Consider the following 21260-nt stretch of genomic DNA (forward strand, 5'->3'; position numbering starts at 1 on the left):
GTATAAGATTTATTGTCCATTATAGGAAACCTTAATGCATATTAGGATATTTCATTGAGGCATAGATAAATATAGTTATGACAAATAATAATTCCTGATAATTATAAACTCTTGGATTTAAATAACCTTTATATCTAAGCTCCTTAAGTATTATTCTACAAATTGGTTATTAGGTCAGAACATAAGTTTGATATAAAAGTGTTGGTTGTGCAGGACTGGGGCATGGGTAATGTAGTGATTAATTATCTGTCTTTTAAAACAATAAACAAATTCAGGTAGACTGTCCCTTTAAATCTGAGCCTAATTGGTCAGAGCAAAGGAAACCAGGAATATTGATTCCACCAGGATTTTCAATGTGTGTATCTCTGAACTGCTCTCTATTTAAAGACCTTTAGAATTTAATAGCATTTTGCAATATACCTCCCTTAGCAAAAAAGCTTCTAGTAAAATATATGACTGATTTCCAGTAGCACATTTTCAGTGAGAAGCTCAATCTGAATCATGAAATAAATATTTGGGGCTTCATGTCCCTTTAATATGGATTATGAGGCAAGTAAAACTAAAGGGACATGAAAGCCAAAATAAAATGTTAGGGTCAGACAGAGCATGCAGTTTTGAACTAATGATTACATTTTTTTTTGTCTAGTTTACTTTGTTCACTTGACATCTTTGGTTGAAGGGCATACCTAGGTAGGTTCAGCAGCGGCTGTGCACTACTGTGAGCTAGCTGCTGATTGGTGGTTGCACATAGATGCCTCTTGCCATTGGCTCACTTTATGCTAGCTCCCAGTCATGCATTACTGCGCTGGAGATTGCTATTTGTTGAACTCCTCTGCAAGGGTTACACATATAGATATATAAGCAACAGCGCACTAACACTTTAGAGCATTTTTAGAGCATTTTCCTTGTGCACTATTGTGTTTCCTTTAGAGGAAAACACAAGATAACACTATAAAATGTTTCCTTTATACCTTTCCCCTTGAGACAAACAACATTCAACAGACTTTTCAAAGGGTGTGTCCCAGGTCTGTTGAACCTAACACACTGAAGTCTGCCACTTTTGGATATTGCATCCTAAGGAAAAGTCCCTTGGTGGTGAGCTGACACACCTTACCATAATATGCCAGCTTGCTCCTACTAGCACATAAGTGTGCTCATCTAATATGTGAGTACCCAATCTTTCTTTGTGCTAAGTCAAACACCATATCCTTTGTGATCTGCACAATTTTGTGCTTTTCCTGTGTTTTATTTTCCTACTACAGTTAATGACTGATATCCTCTGTGGGTGAGCTGTCACACCTGATAAAATCTGCAGCCTGTCCCTACAAGCACATAGGTGTGCTCCAGAGCCTTGTCACTACCCATTTGGCTTTTTTCTGTGGCTTTATGCTTATTTGATTATACTACACATGAGGCGCCCCTTTGTTTTGTCTTTTATATAGCATCTCTGGACCATTGTTGGTTAGGAGGAGGCTGCCATCTTTGGGAAGAAAGATACACTTCTTAATCTGAAATTGAACTTTCCTTCAACATGCCAAATTGCTGAAAATTCTAATTGTATTTACATGCTTATATATCATTGAGGTTATCACTAGCTATTTATTAGCGCTCACCCTTTTGTTGTGTAGAATGCTAGGGAACTCACCTACTTCCTGAGATACTCCTGCATCACTAGCAAGGACTTGCCAATTTTTAGCAAGGATCTTTCTCAAGGTATGCCAATGGCAGTTGTAATCAGCAATTAGCCTGATTTTAGGGTATTTTTCCTTTTCTTTGGGTGCTAGGAGTTTGTCTCTGTCAGCATGCATAGCTTGCTTGGACGCTACTCTCACAGTTTTTTTAGAGTATCCCCTATCCAGGAATCTCTTCTCCATGTCTGAAGCATGTTTCATATATCTTTCTATATTGCAGGGTTAAAGAGATATTTATTTTATTAGAATTCAACTTCCCAACAAATTCTCTGAGGATATCTTCAGGGCCCCTACCATATGAGGAATATATCTTCCACATACCTCAACCATATGTGGATGTACTCCTCAAAGAGAGGGCCCTGAAACACGTCCTCCATCTCCCAGATGCCAAGGTGCAGGCAGGCATAGGTAGGGGCGCACGTAGCGCCCATTGCCGTGCCTTGTAACTGCTTGTAGACTTTGTTATCGAACATAAAGATGTTGTTTGTGAGAACAAATGTAAGTCCACTACAAAGTCTGTATGTTTTTGGACACGCACTCCTCTTGTCATGAGAAAATGTTTACACGCCTCGATGCCTACCTCATGCAGGATCGAGGAGTAGAGGCCTTCCACATCCAAACATACCAGAAAAGCCCCCTAAGGAACTGACAAACCATCAGTTTTCCTAAGGAAGTCAGCTGTGTCTAGAACGAACGAGGGCATAGTGACAAGAAACGGTCTTAGAAAGTGATCTATATAGTTGCCAAGATTTTCAGTTAAGCTGCCAATACCAGCAATTATTGGCCGGCCCGGTGGATTGACAGGGTTCTTATGTATCTTTGGGATACAATAGAACACTGGCATCACCGGATATTCTGGATAGAGGTACTTGAGTTCAGATGCCGTAATTACACTATTATCCTTCGCTGTTTTTAGAAGGTTGAACAAAGTTATCTGTAGAGAGGAGGTAGGATTGAAGGAGAGACTTTGATACTGTCTTTTATCTAGAAGTTGTCTTTTTACTTCTAGAACATAAAGACTTTCATCCCACAAGACTAGGTTACCACCTTTGTCCGCCGCCTTGATTACCACACCTTTGGCGTTCATCAACTCGTTTAAGGCCTTCCTTTCTGCTCTGCTTAGATTGTCATCCACTATACCGAAGAGGGAGAGGTTAGCTATGTCCCTTTCTACATGCTTTACGAAAATATTCACAGCAGGCACCATGGACAACTGTGGCATATATTTCGATTTTGGTTTAAGATTGGAAGATACTGTTCCCCCTGGGCCTAGATCTTCTAACTGTGAGGGAGTATATTGACTGCCCTCCGAGTCAGCCAGGAGACTTTGTAGGTCTATGCATGATAACCTGTCTTCTTGTGTCAATGAAACATCATCAACTAGGTGTCTACTTTTGCCCTTCATTATTTGAGACAGAACTATCCGTCTCGCACACAGATGGAGGTCCTTCAGGAAATTAAATTTATCTAAATTATTTGTGGGGCAAAATGAAAGCCCCTTCTTGAGGACCTCTATGTGAGCAGTACTTAGCTTGAAAGAAGACAGGTTTATTACTTGCAGGTCATCACCCCCTAGTTTTGAAATCCCCTTTGATCCCGAAAACGTTGTGGTCTGCTCTGGCGGTAATTCCCCTGGCTCTGTTTCGTAGCCCTGTTGATGGCGCTGCCTGGAGGGGTAACGTCTCTCTCCAGAGTTTGAATTTGTTCCCCCTCCTCCTCTTCCTACCACCTCTCCTCCTTCCCCTAAAAAAGACTGCTTCTTATCAGAGTTTGTCTTATGCTGTTCTACCTCGGCATCAGAGCCATCTGTGCCGGAATCGTATGTCCCTCTCACAGATTGATAATTGTAGACTTTATGATTTTTGTAGTCATCATTATCTCTGGAGAACTTCCTTCCTTTTCTTACTGGCCATCTTACTGGTCGCACTGAGCTTCAGCACTTTCAGCTCTCTCCAAAACTCACTAATTTAGTGACGATGAACTGGATATATACTATTCAAACTAGCGGAGAAGCTTGTCTGTTGATGACCTGATTCGAAATATAGGATTTTGAATCTTGACGTGGCTTAATTGCCCTCAGTACCGGACTATTCATTCTGAGGCCTTCCCCTATAACTGAAGCCTCAACACCGCCCCTCAACTAGCTGTGCCTTAAGCGCGCAATTCTTCCCCTGAAGCCAACACTGTCCCTATTACTAAGAGGATTGCATACTTACAGCAAGTTAAGGTTAAGGTTAAAGTAAACCTATGCTGTTCCCTACATGCTGAATGAAAATGGAGGATACCTTCTTAATTACGCAATTGAGAGCGATACTACAGGAACATGCCCAGAGACTGGAGGAAAGAATGGTGGCAATATTTTACCCTGCTCTGCACAAACCTGATAGGGTAAGGCCAGCCGGGTTACAAGAGACCAAACCATCGGACGACGCAGATGCTACTAGAAGTGATTTCCCCACAGCGGAGAAAAAAGCTCCCTCTCTGGAAATTGATGGCAGGGAGATTCAATACTTGGAGATAATGGATATTCCTAAACAGCTTAGCCGCAACAGCCTGACTAGCAAAACAAGTGAAGAAACTGAGCCTAATACTGCTGCAATCCAGCTCCAGACCAACGAACCAACAGACGGAGAGAACAGGAGCTGCGCAAGCATTGGAGAAAATCTTCCGGTGATTAAAGAGACCCGCGGCTGCTGACATGGAACGATCTTTTCTTGCAGCAAGCTCAGAGCACGTACAGCCAGTAATCCCTGAGACTGCAGCTGCTCTCTCTGCTACACCAAATATAGATAAATGGCTGCATTTACTCACCACCCATGGCTCAGTAGCCGTATTGAATAGGAGAGACGCTGCAAACTTCCGGGCCTCTCGACAACCCCCATCTATCTGTGAGTGCATGGAGATGAGGAATAAACGCCAGGACTTTCTTCATTGGCCCAACTGCCCTACCTCAAGCTCGAGTCTGCTAAACCAAAGCCTTTAGGTGTTACATTCCTTTTCAGCTGCAGATACCAGGTTCATTCATGTGGCAATGTAAAAGACTGGCATTGGCTAAACTGGGTGATTGTGCTACAGCCTAAATACGGGGTATATGGTTACTCACTTCTCTGTATAACTGGATTTGATTATTTCTGTTTCAATACTCTGTTCAAGCCCCAACACACATATGTCCTTGTTTCAATGAGTCTATCTAAGTTAGTTTACACATAGCTGCATAAATTACCAGGCAGATGTACTAACTTCATGGAGATTGTACATTTATACTCCTGTCTGTCTTATCATTGTCCACTGTTTGTTAGGGGAAAAAGTAAATCTAATAATGTCCAGATATTGCTAAGCACTGCCTACATGGCCCTGTACGTCATCAACTAATCTGCACTGTGGTCTATGAGTAGCCTTCCCTATTCCCTAATATTCAGGTACATAGTATCAGCATTTGCCTATACATGCAAATAAATGATCTCACTTATGTCAAGATAGATCCAAATATGTCCCTTATTGGTCTCTATTTACTGGCCCTGTCTTAATGTAATTTATTTAACAAAGCTGTGCTCCCTAATATACTGCACACAAGTTGTTAATTTATCTGATATTGTCTTATCACAGTAATAGCTATAATAAATAATTCAACTCTAAGTTTCAATGCACTGTACTGATGAAGTATACTACTTGTAATACTGTCACAAGATATGTTATTCTTACTGCTATAATCATTATCTAGTTCACTTTACAGTTAAGTTTAGTTTAATTTTGGTTAGTTCATTCACTTTACAGAAAGGCCCAAAAGTGGCCTATCATTTTTTTACCTTCTGAAGATTATTTTTATATGATGGCTAGGGTCCAAGAGTGGCCCAATATGTTGCAAAAAGAATGTATCTCTAAATCAGTTTTTTTTTTCTATATCATTTCATGGCAAGATTTGGATTGTTATAAATCAAATCTATAGGTTGTGATAATGTCTGTATTACAATGTCCTTTTTTTTTTCTTTTTCTTTTTCTTATTCTGTATATTTAAAAAAACCTCAATAAAAATTATTAATAAAAAAATAGCCCTAAACGGGATACTTGCAGACTGTTTGCCACTACCTAAGATAGTGGTGACCAGCAGGGGGTGAAGGGGGGAAGAGAGGTGTTTGGGACGGATCAGGTAGGGATCAGGGGGTCGGAGGTGTCAGGTGGAGGGTAATCCCTACTCTACAGCAAATACTAACCTTACAAACTAACTGATTAACACCTTCACTGCTGTGAATTTCAAAAGTGTGGCATGCAGCAGCAATTAGTGGCCTTTTAAATGCAAAATAGCAATGGCAAAGCCATGCAAGTCTGCTATTTCTGAACAAACAGGATCCCAGAGAAGCTTTTACAACCATTTGTCTTATGACTGCAGTAGTTGTGTGTAAATAATTTCAGTGAGAAACTCAAGGTTTGAGAAAAAGCTAACAATGATCATATTTGGCAAACAAATAGTGGCATGAAATATACTAATAATGTAGATCAATACCTTGGGTTGTCTACTTTAAAAATATAAGGCCCAGATTACGAGTTTTGCATTAGAGGCTACGTGGTGCTAACGAGCAGTTTTGCCTCACCGCTCACTTACCTGCAGCGCTGGTATTACGAGTTTTCAGAAACCCGTCGTTAAAAGGCAAGAAGTGAGCTTTGAGCAAAATTTTGCTCATTACTGCACTCCAATACCAGCGCTGCTTAAGTTAGCGGTGAGCTGGTCGTACGTGCTCGTGCACAATTTCCCCATAGGAATCAATGGGGAGAGCCAGCTGAGAAAAAAAAAGCAGCTTAAAACTCTTTAACGCAGCCCCATTGATTCCTATGGGGAAATAAAAGTTATGTCTACACCTAACACCCTAACATGAACCCCGAGTCTAAATACCCCTAATCTTACACTTATTAACCCTAATCTGCCACCCTCGACTTCGCTGACACCTACATTATAATTATTAACCCCTAATCTGCCACTCCGGACACCGCCGCCACCTACATTATATGTATTAACCCCTAATCTGCTGCCCCCAACATCGCCGACACCTACATACTATTTATTAACCCCTAATCTTCCGCCCCCAATGTCGCCACAACCTACCTACATTTATTAACCCGTAATATGCCGCCCCCAACGTCGCCGCCACTATATTAAAGTTATTAACCCCTAAACCTAAGTCTAACCCTAACACCCCCTAGCTTAAATATAATTACGATAAATATTACTATCATTAACTAAATTATTCCTATTTAAAAATAAATACTTACCTATAAAATAAGCCCTAAGATAGCTACAATATAACTAATTGTTACATTGTAGCTAGTTTAGGGTTTATTTTTATTTAACAGGCAAGTTTGTATTTATTTAAACTAGGTAGAATAGTTATTAAATAGTTATTAACTATTTAATAACTACCTAGCTAAAATAAAGACAAATTTACCTGTAAAATAAAACCTAACCTAAATTACCCTAACACCTAACACTACACAAGTCTAACCCTAACACCCCCTAACTTAAATATAATTACAATAAATCTAAATAAATATTACTATCATTAACTAAATGATTCCTATTTAAAACTAAATACTTACCTATAAAATAAACCCTAAGATAGCTACAATATAACTAATTGTTACATTGTAGCTAGCTTAGGGTTTATTTTTATTTTACAGGCAAGTTTGTATTTATTTTAACTAGGTAGAATAGTTATTAAATAGTTACACTAGTAACAATAGTTACACTAACTATTGTTACACTAACTGATTGGAACAGCCAATAGAATCCAAGCTCAATCCTATTGGCTGATTGGATCAGCCAATAGGATTGAACTTCAATCCTATTGGCTGATTGCATCAGCCAATATGATTTTTTCTACCTTAATTCCGATTGTTTGATAAAATTCTATCAGCCAATCGGAATCTAAGGGAAGCCATCTTGGATGACGTCACTTAAAGGTACCTTCATTCAGCTTTAGTCGTCGGATGAAGAGGATGCTCCGTGTCGAATGTCTTGCAAATGGACCTGCTCCGCACCGGATGGATGAAGATAGAAGATGTCTTCTGGATGAAGACTTCTGCCCATCTGGAGGACCACTTCGCCCGGCTTGGATGAAGACTTCTCCCGGCTTCGTTGAGGACTTCAGCCCGGCTTAGATAAAGACCTCTCCTGGTAAGTCGATCTTCAGGGGGTTAGTGTTAGGTTTTTTTAAGGGTGTATTGGGTGGGTTTTATTTGTAGGTTAGGGACTTTGGGCTGCAATAGAGCTAACTGCCCTTTTAAGTGCAATGCCCATCCAAATGCCCTTTTCAGGGCAATGGGGAGCTTAGTTTCATTTAGATAGTATTTTATTTGGGGGGATGGTTGTGTGGGTGGTGGGTTTTACTGTTGGGGGGGTTGTTTGTATTTTTTTTTACAGGTAAAAGAGCTGATTACTTTGGGGCAATGCCCCGCAAAAGGCCCTTTTAAGGGCTATTGGTAGTTTAGTTTAGGCTAGGGTTTTTTTTATTTTGGGGGGCTTTTTTTGTTTTAATAGGGCTATTAGATTAGGTGTAATTAGTTTAAATATCTGTAATTTGTTTATTATTCTCTGTAATTTAGTGGGCGGTTTTGTACTTTAGCTAATTTAATTTAGGTAATTGTATTTAATTTAGTTAATTTATTTAATTATAGTGTAGTGTTAGGTGTTAGTGTAACTTAGGTTAGGTTTTATTTTACAGGTAAATTTGTCTTTATTTTAGCTAGGTAGTTATTAAATAGTTAATAACTATTTAATAACTATTCTACCTAGTTTAAATAAATACAAACTTCCCTGTTAAATAAAAATAAACCCTAAACTAGCTACAATGTAACAATTAGTTATATTGTAGCTATCTTAGGGTTTATTTTATAGGTAAGTATTTATTTTTAAATAGGAATAATTTAGTTAATGATAGTAATATTTATTGTAATTATATTTAAGCTAGGGGGTGTTAGGGTTTGACTTAGGTTTAGGGCTTAATAACTTTAATATAGTGGCAGCGACGTTGGGGGCGGCAGATTAGGGGTTAATAAATATAGGTAGGTTGCGGTGACATTGGGGGTGGCAGATTAGGGGTTAATAAATAGTATGTAGGTGTCTGCGATGTTGGGGGCAGCAGATTAGAGGTTAATACATATAATGTAGGTGTCGGCGGTGTCCGGAGTGGCAGATTAGGGGTTAATAATTATAATGTAGGTATCGGCGATGTTGGGGGCAGCAGATTAGGGGTTAATAAATATAATGTAGGTGTCGGAGATGTTGGGGGCAGCAGATTAGGAGTTCATAAATATAATGTAGGTGGGTTTGCAATGCGGGAGGGCCTCGGTTTAGGGGTTAATAGGTAGTTTATGGGTGTTAGTGTACTTTTTAGCACTTTAGTTATGAGTTTTATGTTACAACGTTGTACCAAAAAAACTCATAACTACTGACTTTTAAATGTGTTTGGACTCTTGACAGGGTAGGGTGTACCGCTCACTTTTTGGCCTCCCAGGATAGACTCGTAATATCAGCGCTATGGAAGTCCCATAGAAAAAAGACTTTACAAAGGTTACGTAAGTCGTTTTGTGGTAAGGTCAAAGAAGTGTGCGGTGACCCTAAACCTTCAAGACTCGTAATAGCAGCGGTAGGGAAAGGGAAAAAGCAGCGTTAGGACCTCTTAATGCTGCTTTTTTACCTTAACGCACAACTCGTAATCTAGCCGTATATATTTTGGAGGTCAATTTTGAGAATTTGGGCAGTTCTACTATACCAAAAAGAATTACTGCATTGCATCATTTTAGATTAAGACTTTAAAATAATCAAAAATATAAATGATGAAAAATATAAACAAGTTTAGTCTTAGCTGAATCAGAGGGCACCAATGAACAAATTTTGAGTTGTTTTTTTTTTACTACAGCTAGAAAGCTACAGGGTTTTGTAGTGTGTAATAATTAATCTTTTTCCGTGTTTTTTTTTTTTGTTTGTTTTTTACTTTTTTGGTAATTTTGAAATAATATCTTAATTATGTGAATAAATGGCTAGTTGAAATTGTCATCCACTTAAAACTCTTTTCATGCACATTTAAAACTAATGATTGTACCCAGAATTTAAACAGAAACTAATCTCTCCTATTTTTAATCCAACAGTGCTACACCTGGATACTCCTGTGGATCACTTTGACTTCTTCTCCTTTAGAGACACTGATATCACTCCTGTTCAGACACCAGAGCTAAAATACCTACACAACACTGAATACAAAGCTAATAAAGACTCTAAATTTAAAGCTCCAAATGGCACATCTTCCAATGAGAACCTGAGACAGATTATCCTTTTGGGATCCCTTAACAATACAATAGAGGGCAAAAACTTTACATAGAGAGCATATTTTGAAAGAGAACTCTTTTTTTATTAATTAATCAACTGTTATTCTGAGATGAGGCAAGATGACAACCTACTGAGTTTTGTTGAAGCCTAGTTGTGTCTATGTGTATAGAAGTCTATTTGTAGATGAGACTATGGGGCATATGTATGAAGCTCCGAATGGAGCTTGATGCCCCTGCAGGCTCGCCAGAAACAGCAGTTATGAAGCAGCGGTCACAAAGACCGCTGCTCCATAACCTGTCCGCCTGCTCTGAGTAGGCGGACAGACATTGCTGGAAATCAACCCGATCGAGTACGATCAGGTTGATTGACACCCCCCTGCTGGCAGCCCATTGGCCGCGAGTCTGCACGGGGCGGCATTGCACCAGCAGCTCTTGTGAGCTGTTGGTGCAATGCTGAATACGGCAAGCGTATTGCTCGCCGTATTCAGCGAGGTCTGTCAGACCTGATCCGCACTGTCGGATCAGGTCCGACAGACCTTGATAACTAGAGGCCTATGTGATTAAATGTTTGCAGATAGATGCATTTGTAACCAAAAAAAGGTATATAGTAATTAAATATGCTGTAAAAGCCCTCTGTGGTAGTATTAAGTTCATTAATAGAGTAATAAGCATGGCTTTTCTGTATATAGACATATTTGACTAATCAATCAAACATATTACAACAAGATAAACTTATACAAAATGTAAACCCAGCGCTGCACTAAATGTGTAATTTTTTTATTTGACATTTTCAGCGAGCAGTTATTAAAATGGCCAGCTTGAAAATACAAACTACATTTAATCCATATTGTGGCTTTTCTGATCAAATAGAATTTTATGGTATAAAAAGTTACAGATGCAAACACTCCCTTTAAGGGAGATTGTACTAAAAAAAATATTTTACGTCTGAAAGACCGGGGTTTAAACATGGTAATATATTTTTACAGAAAAAAGGGAAGTAAAGGCTCTTAAAATGCCTCTTGAAACTAATACAGTAGTAACAGTTGTGTTCTGGCTGCTAATGCTCATTGGCTGATCATGGACATTAGCAGGAGGTGCCTATCAGGAAGTAGCAGCCAATAACCAGTAGTAGTAAGTACATAACAGATTCTTAACTATTAGTTTCATAAATACATAATTGATCCTTCTCTATTAGTCAAATGTTAACAGATTTCATATCAGACCTTTTAAAGCAAAGGCAATTTCACCATATTTACGGTAAATTCTGGTTTTCATATGGATGATAGAATATGTTTGATTAAGGCATTTCTTTATCTAAGACACATATTGGCATACACAGATAAACATCCCACTTGAAAATGAGTCAGCCAACAAGCAGGTATTAATGTTGATTTTAATGTTGGTGAGTGTACTCAATCTAAAAACAAAGAAATGTGGTAAACCAGGCCCTAGTCTTATATATATCTAAACATGGACTTTACAATTTGCTGTTTTTGAAATAATTTATATGCATTCTGCCATAAAATAACCGAGCAAACAATCAGGTCATCATATATCTATCTAGAGTCTATAATATAGTCTACAGAATTCACCATTTATGGGTCACATCCTGGATGACTCATTAAATGCAAAAGTTTATTGATGTTTGGCAGAAAAACAACATATTTTTATCACTTCTTACCTTTAGTTAAATAACTGGAGGATTATGCCATTTTATAGGTGTTGTTCTTTTATCACCTATGTAGTATTTTCTCACAATATTTCACTCTGTCCATTATGTTTCTGTTTTTAACTTGGTAGCATTCATTTATAACAATTCTGTGTTAAAGATTTACTAGAGCAAAAACGAAACCCTGTTGTGTAGGGTATAGGAGCAGCGTAGAGCCAGAGCGTAGCAGATACAAGGGAACAGTTTGACGTAAGCCATCTAGGCCTGTGTTTAGGGCAGCAAGATTTAGAAGGCAGAATAATTTGATGAGTAGGTCTAAGGTATATGTCATGTTCTGTCTCAGGATATTTTGTGAGAGCCTCATTGTCTGGAACAGTTGCTTTAAATGAAGATTAGTAGAAGCCATGTAGATAGAAAAGAAACAGATATTTATTTGAATAAAAAAACTCTTAAGATGAACAAATACATGCAGGTAAATTAAGTACAAACTTTTCAGGTATGTATTGTCCACAAAAGCCAGGAGTCAAGGAGCGGCAGGGAACAAACGTGTTAACAGAGATGCAGATTCAAAAGCAAAGTCTTTCTGAAGTCCAGGAAACTGGATAAGGCAGGAAACCAGGGTCCAGTCAAGGCAGGTAATGTTCTGGCTTGTGAAAAAACAGAATCAATGTGAAGACCCTGTGCAGCCTAACAGCCAGCATTAAATAGGGAGGCTTTGCACAGGGTTGGCTCTGAGTAAATTCAAAATTGAGAGCACCTGTGTTTTGCACAGGTATAATTACAAGTAAGACAAATACTCTTTAGGCTGTTCTTTTAAGCTTCATGATATTACAATATAGTTCCCTGACTGCTAGAACTGACTGTGGCTCAACACATAAGCAAACAGAATAGTAAAGCACAGAGTCATGGGTTAAAATCCCCCCCACATCCCTGTTGGGCAGAAAGCCTCCTAGACCTTTTATTTTTCGTCTGGAGGCTTGGTTCGTGACAGTATGACACTTTCCCACTCCAGTGCTCTCCAAATGTTTATATATTTTTTTTAAACAAATAAAAGATCCTTGGTTGCCTAGTCGGGTTGCATGACCCCTCCATGTATACCTCATCACTAGTGAAAGTCCCTATTATTCATGAGCTAGATAATTACCTGAATGGTCCCATCCAAGTGTGTCCTTGGAATGAGAGAAACTACACGAAGACTACTATTAGGAATGACATTGGTTTTATTCCAGTCACAACTTAGAAAAAGCTAAACAGACAGAACAGACTGTTTTACCCCTCTACAAATAGGCATGATCTTGACCAAACCTTTTGGATTCTGCCCACTTATTATGTTCCTCTTTTCTGTCTCTTCAGATATTGGGACAGAGGACGATTGGAGCGCTATTTTGCACTTTCGCTAGAGCGCTAATTACACTAGAAGTAAACTTTTGTGCGCACGTTTGGTTGCGCTGGTATTAGCAGTTGAAAGTAAAAAGTTTTCTCTCTCTTGCTAACCGTACACACACAAAAAGCCGAACTTAGAATATTGCACGTGCGATAACTTATTCCCCCATAGAAGTCACAAACCCAATCGTATATTCTCAAGTGCACTAACCCAGACATGAAAATATGAATATTTCACATCAATAGTTCTTCACATAGCAGAATATGTTCTATTTATTCATAAATACATATTTCTTTATTTATCTCATGGTATTTTGCTACAATATACAGGTGTATATATATATATATATATATATATATATATATATATAATTATATATGTGTATATATGTTTGTAAATACATATATACACATATCAATACATAAATTCATCTTTACACATATATAGACATTTATATATACATACATATACATCTTTAGACGTGTGTGTGTGTGTATATATATATATATATATATATATATATATATATATATATATATATATATACAGGCAGTCCTCAGTTTACGTCGGGGTTAGGTTCCAGAAGGAATGGTTGTAAATCAAATCCGTTGTAATTTGAAATCCAGTTTATAATGTAAGTCTATGGGAAATGAGGCAGTTAGGTTCCAGGCCCCTCTCAAAATTGTCATAATTAACACCTAATACATTATTTTTAAAGCTTTGAAATGATGACTTTAAATGCTTAGCAACATTATAAGCCTAATAAAATAATCACACAACACAGAATATATAATTAAACTAAGTTAAATGAACAAAAACTTTTGCTAAACAGCATTATAAACCTAATAAAATAATCACACAACACAGACTTCACTTGCATTTTTCTGCAAACAGTTCTTTCTAAGCATTCCAATCTGGACTGATTTATAGACAGGAAGATCTTGTTCCTTTGAAATCTGCTCCATAGCTCAGGTCTGGTTAAACTGATTAATTTCAGCTTGCTTGGCTTTGCTGCAACACAAGCGTACAGCTCCACCTACTGGCTATTTTAATAAATGCACTGCTTCTCAATGCTTTTCAATAGCAGTCACATGACTGGAAAAAAAGGTTGTTATTATGAAACGGTATAAATTGAACCGTTGTAAACCGAGGGCCACCTGTATATATATCTCAATGTTAAAGACCTTTGCTTGCCTTTTTTTTCTAACACCTGAGACCTCATATCTTTGAGCCCTTATAACTTTTGTGAGCAATATTTTTTAGAAATAATTTATATTAGATGGTTTTATTAAGTGTAACTGTACTTTGTAATGTATTTGTTATGTGTCTTGTGACACTTTTTTGTTTCATAAAACAGTTAACCACAGTTCTAAGGACGTGCTAACCTGACGAGCATTAACTTGAATTGCTCTCAAGCTATCGTGTTTACTTTTTAACTTGTAATATCAGACCAATTTAACCTGCACACAAACACAAAAACCTGATATCGCTTGCGCACAAACGTATACGCTCCACTTGTAACCCGGCCCATTATCTAGTACAGCAACATTATCACCCAATCTTCTTTACTGATTGCTCTCCACAACTGTCCAAATGTGTGTCAATATACCACTGATATCTAACCTCACATCAGTGGTTAAATTAGGGGGTTGTTGACAAATGTTAATATTTTTGCACAAAGCACACATACATAAAAGCTTTTTTCTCCATATCTGCATATATAGAGACCTCTTGTCCTTTTGTGACTTTTGTTAAAGATCTAAGAGTATGTCCAAAGAAAAATAGCATCCAGGCAAGTTTTCTTATTCTTTAATAACCGCTACATAATGCATACCTGTAAATATCATGCTTTCTTACGGGTTGTGCAGTATATATAGGCACATTTATTTAATAATATATCAAATACACAATGAAAGAGCCCAATATTTAAAAAATACATATACAGTTGTCAAATACATTGCATGCCTACAATTGTTTTGGGCATGCCACCTTAATCACCCTTATGCTAACCGTATGCTATCATCAGACAGCTGGCCAGTTGCATGTCATCCTTTTTATACCATCTATATTCCAATGTCATACCCCAAACAAGATCCTCCTGACACCTCTTTAGGAAAAAAATCTGTCTATATACTGTAAGTTATCAGAACCATTCGACTCTGTACCATTTTCTGTCATTAATTGGCCCAAATCAGATTTCAGACTACATACCTGTCTCCATCACTCTTTATCCGAGCTCAGACCTCAGTTATTAGTGCAAATAACAAAACAAAGATGCTGCCATAAAAAGCATGGTATCTAAAATAAGTGTATAACTAATAAATATATGTGTAAGAATCAATATCTAATAATCACTAAATATCCAATATAAATATATTTATATAGATTTATTAATACATAACCACTGGTGGTATCAAAATATATTTTAAAATCACAAATTCCATACAAAAAGTCAAGTCAAGTAAAAATAAAATCCAAATAAGAACAAACGTCACTTCTTAAAAAGCTCACTTCATAAAAAGAGGCTTAGATCTAGTGAAAGAATGCAAGTAAGCAAGATTTTCTTTCCCATCGATAGCGGGTAATCTCCGCATCCCATTGGTCCACATATACCACGTGACCACTGAATGCGGAAGTTTGATCACGCTACACTGAGGGCGCATTCGGGCAGCGCTCCAAGCGAACTGGGACTCGCTTGGAGCGTTTTTCTCACACTTGCAAGTGAGATGGCTGGCGTTTTTTGAGCGCTCTGATGACGTAAGTCCCAGCGCTTCCAGTGTGCTGGAAAAGCTGGGACTTTTCAGAGCAAGCTCAGATGCTTGGCAACATGGCAGCCTCCACACACATGTTGCTGTGGAGGCTGCAATGTTTTTTATAAGCAGCAGAGGAGGCGGATACATCTGACAGCAGCATTTAGTACAGTTTGCCATGTACTAGATGCTGCTGTCAGACATCCGATGTTATGCCGAGAATGATTTCCTCAGTCTCTTGGCAAACATCGCAACTCTGACCCACCTCTATTCAGTGCAGGATAAGCTACAGGGGCTGAGCTGAGAGCAGCTGAATGGAGGTGGGTCAGAGTTCCGATGTTTACGAAGAGAGTGGGGAAATCATTATCGGCATAACACTGGTGTTATGTAACAGCTACAAGGGAGCTTAGTAAAAACGTTCGCATGCGCAGTACATTATTGTGCAGCAGATCCCTTTGCGCATGCGAACGTTTTTTCTAAGCTCCCTTGCTTGTGACGTCACCTAGCGCCACGTCATCACTGGGAGTGAAGCACCCCCACTAGCTTCTGAGCGCTGCCCGAACGCAGCCTGAGAGAGAGTTGAAACACCACAGAACGCCCAAACCAGGACATCAGGACACCTAAGAGGTAGATCCGTTACCCACACAAGATCACAATGTAACCATCGTGGAAGTCGAAAGAGAGAGGGGTTTGTTGTAAAAATCAATCTCTAAAAACGTGTACACTGGGAATTGTTTTTGAGCCAATGGAGGATTTGAAGTTATAATCAATTGCATACCTGCATTCTTTCATTTGATCTAAGCCTATTTTTATGAAGTGAGCTTTTTAAGAAGTGACATTTATTCTTATTTGGATTTTATTTTGACTTGGCTGTGATTGATTGGCTTTTTGTATGTTTTTGTATTTGTGATTTTAAAATATATATTTTGAAACAACCGGTGGTTATGTACTAATAATTTATGAATATATTTATATTGCACTAGTCTATAAGCCTGCCCAAAGGGCAGTCTAATTTTTGTTTAAACTACAGATGTAGAAACAACCTATTTTGTAACTCTTCTTTTATATAAAAAGTGGGAAAGCCTACCCAGAGGGCAGTCTTTTGTGGTGATGGAACCACCCTGCCATTTTCGGAAGGATGGTCTATTGTGGTGACGGAACCACCCTGCCATTTTTGGAATCCACCTGGATACAGCTTACGCTGCATCCAGGTGGATTCTTTCACCACCCTGCCATCCAGGTGGATTCCAAAAATATCAGGGTGGTGAAAGAATCCACCTGGATGCAGCTTACACTGCATCCAGGTGTATTCTTTCACCACGCTGCCCTTTTTAGAATCCACCTGGATTCAGCTTACTTTGCATCCAGGTGGATTCTTTTACCACCCTGCCATCCAGGTGGATTCCAAAAATGGCAGGGTGGTGAAAGGAGCTCCATCCAGGTGGATTCTTTCACCACACTGCCATTTGTGGAATCCACCTGGATGCAGCTAACACTGCATCCAGGTGGATTCTTTCACCACCCTGCCATCCAGATGGATTTTTAAACCACCCCTTTTGCTCTCTCTTCCCCCTTTCTTTTGCTCTCTCTCCCCCTCTTTTGCTCTCTCTCCCCCCTCTCTTTTGCTCTCTCCCCCCCTCTTTTGCTCTCTCCCCCTTCTCTTTTGCTCTCTCTCCCCCTCTCTCTTTTGCTCTCTCTCCTGCTCTCTTTTGCTCTCTCTCCCCCCTCTCTTTTGCTTTCTCTCCCCCCTTTCTTTTGCTCTCTCTCCCCCTCTCTTTTGCTCTCCCCCTGTCTTTTGCTCCCCTTCTCCCCCTTCTCTTTTGCTCTCTCTCTCCCCTCTCTTTTGCTCTCTTTCTCCCCTCTCTTTTGCTCTCTCCTCTCTTTTGCTCTCTCTCTCCCCTCTCTTTTGCTCTCTCTCTCCCCTCTCATTTGCTCTCTCTCTGCTCTCTTTTGCTCTCTCTCCCCCCTCATTTGCTCTCTCTCCTCCTCTTTTTTTGCTCTCTCCCCCCCTCTCAGTTGCTCTCTCTCCAGCTCTCATTTGCTTTCTCTCCCCTCTCTTTTGCTTTTGCCCTTCTTCTCTTTTGCTCTCACTCCCCACTTTTGCTCTTTCCCCCCTCTTTTTTCCTTTTTCCCCCCTTCTCTTTTGCTCTGTCTCACCCTTCTCTATCTCCCCCCTCTTTTACTCTCTCTCACCCCTCTTGTGCGCTCTCACGCAGACAGCCACGGCCGTTCCCGTCTGACCCCGCACCGACTCTGCACCGTCACGCGCCAGTTCCTCCCCCGTCATGCCCCGGCTCCGCCCCATCATGCTCGGCCGGCCCCGCCCCCTTCATGCCCAGTTTGCCCACACCTTCACCAGCAGAAGATCGTTACAGACGGTGACACACACAGTGTCACAGTCTGTAACAATCAGGCATCTGGCCTCATATGGAGGCAGATCACCGATCACAATCCAGCTCCATATGCGGCAGATGCCTGAAGCTTCAGAAGCTTCAGCTCTCAGCTGTTATGTTACAGCTGAGAGTTGGAGCTCCTGAAGCTGTCTGTCGCTGCAAGGCGGCTGCACGTGCATCCAACATTCCTTTGAGGATGCGTGCGCAACTGCCGACGGCGACGGACATTACAAACAAAATTATAGTATAGATATTTAGTGATTATTAGATATTGATACTTACACATGTATTTATTAGCTATACACTTATTTTAGATACCTTGTTTTTTCACGCAGCATCTTTGTTTAGTTATTTGCATTTATCTTGAATAGCAACTACCCCTTGGCCTACCACGGGATACGGCTGGGGAAAATGCTGAACTTACACCTTGATCATTCCAAGACTACAACCTGCCTCCTACACCAGATAACGTCACACATAGGAACCAGCCACTTGGAAGAAAGTAGAGATTTCTCTACTCTATATAACAAGTCATTGAATAAAAATATTCCAAGGGCTCTTAAGATAAAAAAAAAACATCTTTATTTAACAACTTAAAAAAAAAAAAAGTACCTCCTGTAACAAATTACATGTAACTTTTTTAAAATTGAAAACAAATAAGATAATCAAGAATATGATAGGAGGTGATATTTTGCTTACTTCCTTTACTACAAAATCATCCAGCAGTACATCCACAATGAAAAAGAAACAAAGTAACATATTGTCCACCACTAAGGGCTTAACAGAACCCATATAAACCGTTACACACATTTCTACTTCCTCTTTCTTTACGCTAACTGTAGCAGAAAAACAGTCTTATTCTGAAGGAACAGATTTCCCAAAAAGGCATAGGCTTTAAAACTAGCCAATTGGAACTTGAATGTAGAAAAAGTCCGGTTGATCCGGAAAGAGCAGGAACTGAACTTGATGGAGACTGGGTTTCTCAGGCTGTAATCAATGGAATCAGTAACTGAATTCACACTGGAAAAGATAGAAAAGCAGCATAATATCTTGCATAGATACATATGAAATATTCTATAGTCCTCAATATTATAAGAGCCTGTTTGTAACAAAATTGTGGCTATTGAGTCAACAAGGCTATAATAATCTTAATTTTTTTGCAAGACAGGAGGCTCCTATCTTGCTTTTTGAAAGCTTGCATCTAACAAGGAAAGTGCAGCATGGGAAATAGGTCTAAAGCAGAATCTACGAAAATGAAGAAGGGTGAAAAAGAGCTGTTCTTGAAGAATATTCCTAAGGGCAAGCTGCCACAGAAAGATTGGGTTCTTCATCATAATAAGTAAAGAATATGGCAGAAGAAAAGGTTTTGTTTTGTCTGTTGATAGAAATATGGACCCCAGAATTAAGCAGTCAATATGCAGACACCTAACATCAGACACAGTGAAAAGAAAGGAGGCATAGAAGGGAAGCCAACTTAGCCGCTAAATTTAAAAATATAGATAATCCCTTTTACCCATTCCCCAGTTTTGCATATCCAAAACACTTATACTAATACACTTTTCACCTCTGTAATTACCTTGTATCTAAGCCTCTGCAGACTACCCCCTTATTTCAGTTCTTTTGACAGACTTGCATTTTAGCCAATCAGTTCTCACTCCTAGGTCACGTGCATGAGCTCAATGTTATCTATATGAAACACATGAATTAATGCCTTCTAGTGGTCAAAATGCAGTCAGATTAGGGGCAGTCTTCAAGATCTAAGAAATTAGCATATGAACCTCCTAGTTTTAGCTTTCAACCATGAATACCAAGAAAACAAAGCAAAATTGGTGAAAAAGGTAAATTGGGACGTTGTTTAAAATGACATGCCCTATTTAAATCGTGAAAGTTATTTTTGGACTTGACTGTCCCTTTAAGGACATAGCTTGTTACATGGCAAATTTCTGAAGAGCACAAGAACTAGGTCAATATCTGAAAGGTATTAGTACTTAGCTGAAGGGGAAACCTTGAGACGAATGCTATGCATCCAATGACATACCAGGGAGTCTTTGCCTATAAATAAATATACTGTAGAGTAGTGAGGTGCTAATATAGCAAAGAGTGCAACATTTAAACAAGAAATAATAGTAAATGTAGCCTTCTGTGATGGCTAAAAAAAATAAAAAATAATAAAGTGATAATGCAAAAATACTGTAGTGATACAAATATATGTTTCCAATTAAACTAAAGTAGTTATAAATGTATTATGCCAAAACTTCCTTAATCTTCAGAAAAAATCTTTAGTGATTATTAGATATTTTCCGTATTAAAAAACACATTCAGAAATATATACTAAAACATTTCAAATGAATTGATACTAATTACAATTGCAGCTTGTGCCAATACATAAAAAAACAGACCTAAAACACTGCCCTCCACAATAGCATAAAGAGCTTATTAGACTCATGGCATAAACAAGGACATTTCTCATGGTTAGGTCGGATAAACACGGTGAAAATGATGATAATACCCAAATACCTGTATTTATTCCAAACCCTTCCTATGACTGTACCTAAATCTTACCTTCAAGCTCAACAAAAGATGATAAATTCCTTTATCTGGTCATATAAACGCCCAAGAATAGCCCAGCACACATTATATCTTAGTAAAGAGGACGGAGGCCTAAATGCCCCCAATTTAACGAACTACTACAAAGCGACACACCTAACTAGGATAGTGGCATGGAACCATTCGCACCCTCAAATATATGGATACAAATAGAGAGCTATTTAATACAAACTAATCACATGAGAGATATGCCCTGGATTCCTAAAGACTCTAGGCCCCACATGATACAACACAATGAATATATTAAAACTACCCTAGCAATATGGGACGAGTTGATCACACATTCAAAAGGTATATCAACACCAATATCCCCCCTAACCCCTATCCTGCAATATCATATATTTTTAAAACATAGCTTACACACTCATGTCAATGACAACAGACTCTTGTTAAACCTACCAATATATTTAATAACTACTCCTGAAGGTGTAAGGGACAGACTTTCACTTA

The 21260-nt window shown here is 38.8% G+C and overlaps 1 protein-coding gene across 1 annotated transcript in view; it reads left to right on the forward strand.

Moving 5' to 3' along the window:
* The window catches only part of GFY (golgi associated olfactory signaling regulator), a 77038-nt gene extending 66186 nt beyond the window's left edge, over window positions 1–10852 (forward strand). Inside the window, exon 4 of the mRNA XM_053690764.1 lies at window positions 9831–10852. Within this exon, the coding sequence (XP_053546739.1) occupies window positions 9831–10060 (230 nt within the window). The 3' untranslated portion in view covers window positions 10061–10852. The remainder of the gene's footprint in view (window positions 1–9830) is intronic.
* Window positions 10853–21260: the final 10408 nt, after the last annotated feature.

The sequence above is a fragment of the Bombina bombina genome, chromosome 8 (assembly GCF_027579735.1).
Source record: "Bombina bombina isolate aBomBom1 chromosome 8, aBomBom1.pri, whole genome shotgun sequence".
Taxonomy (NCBI): Eukaryota; Metazoa; Chordata; class Amphibia; order Anura; family Bombinatoridae; genus Bombina; species Bombina bombina.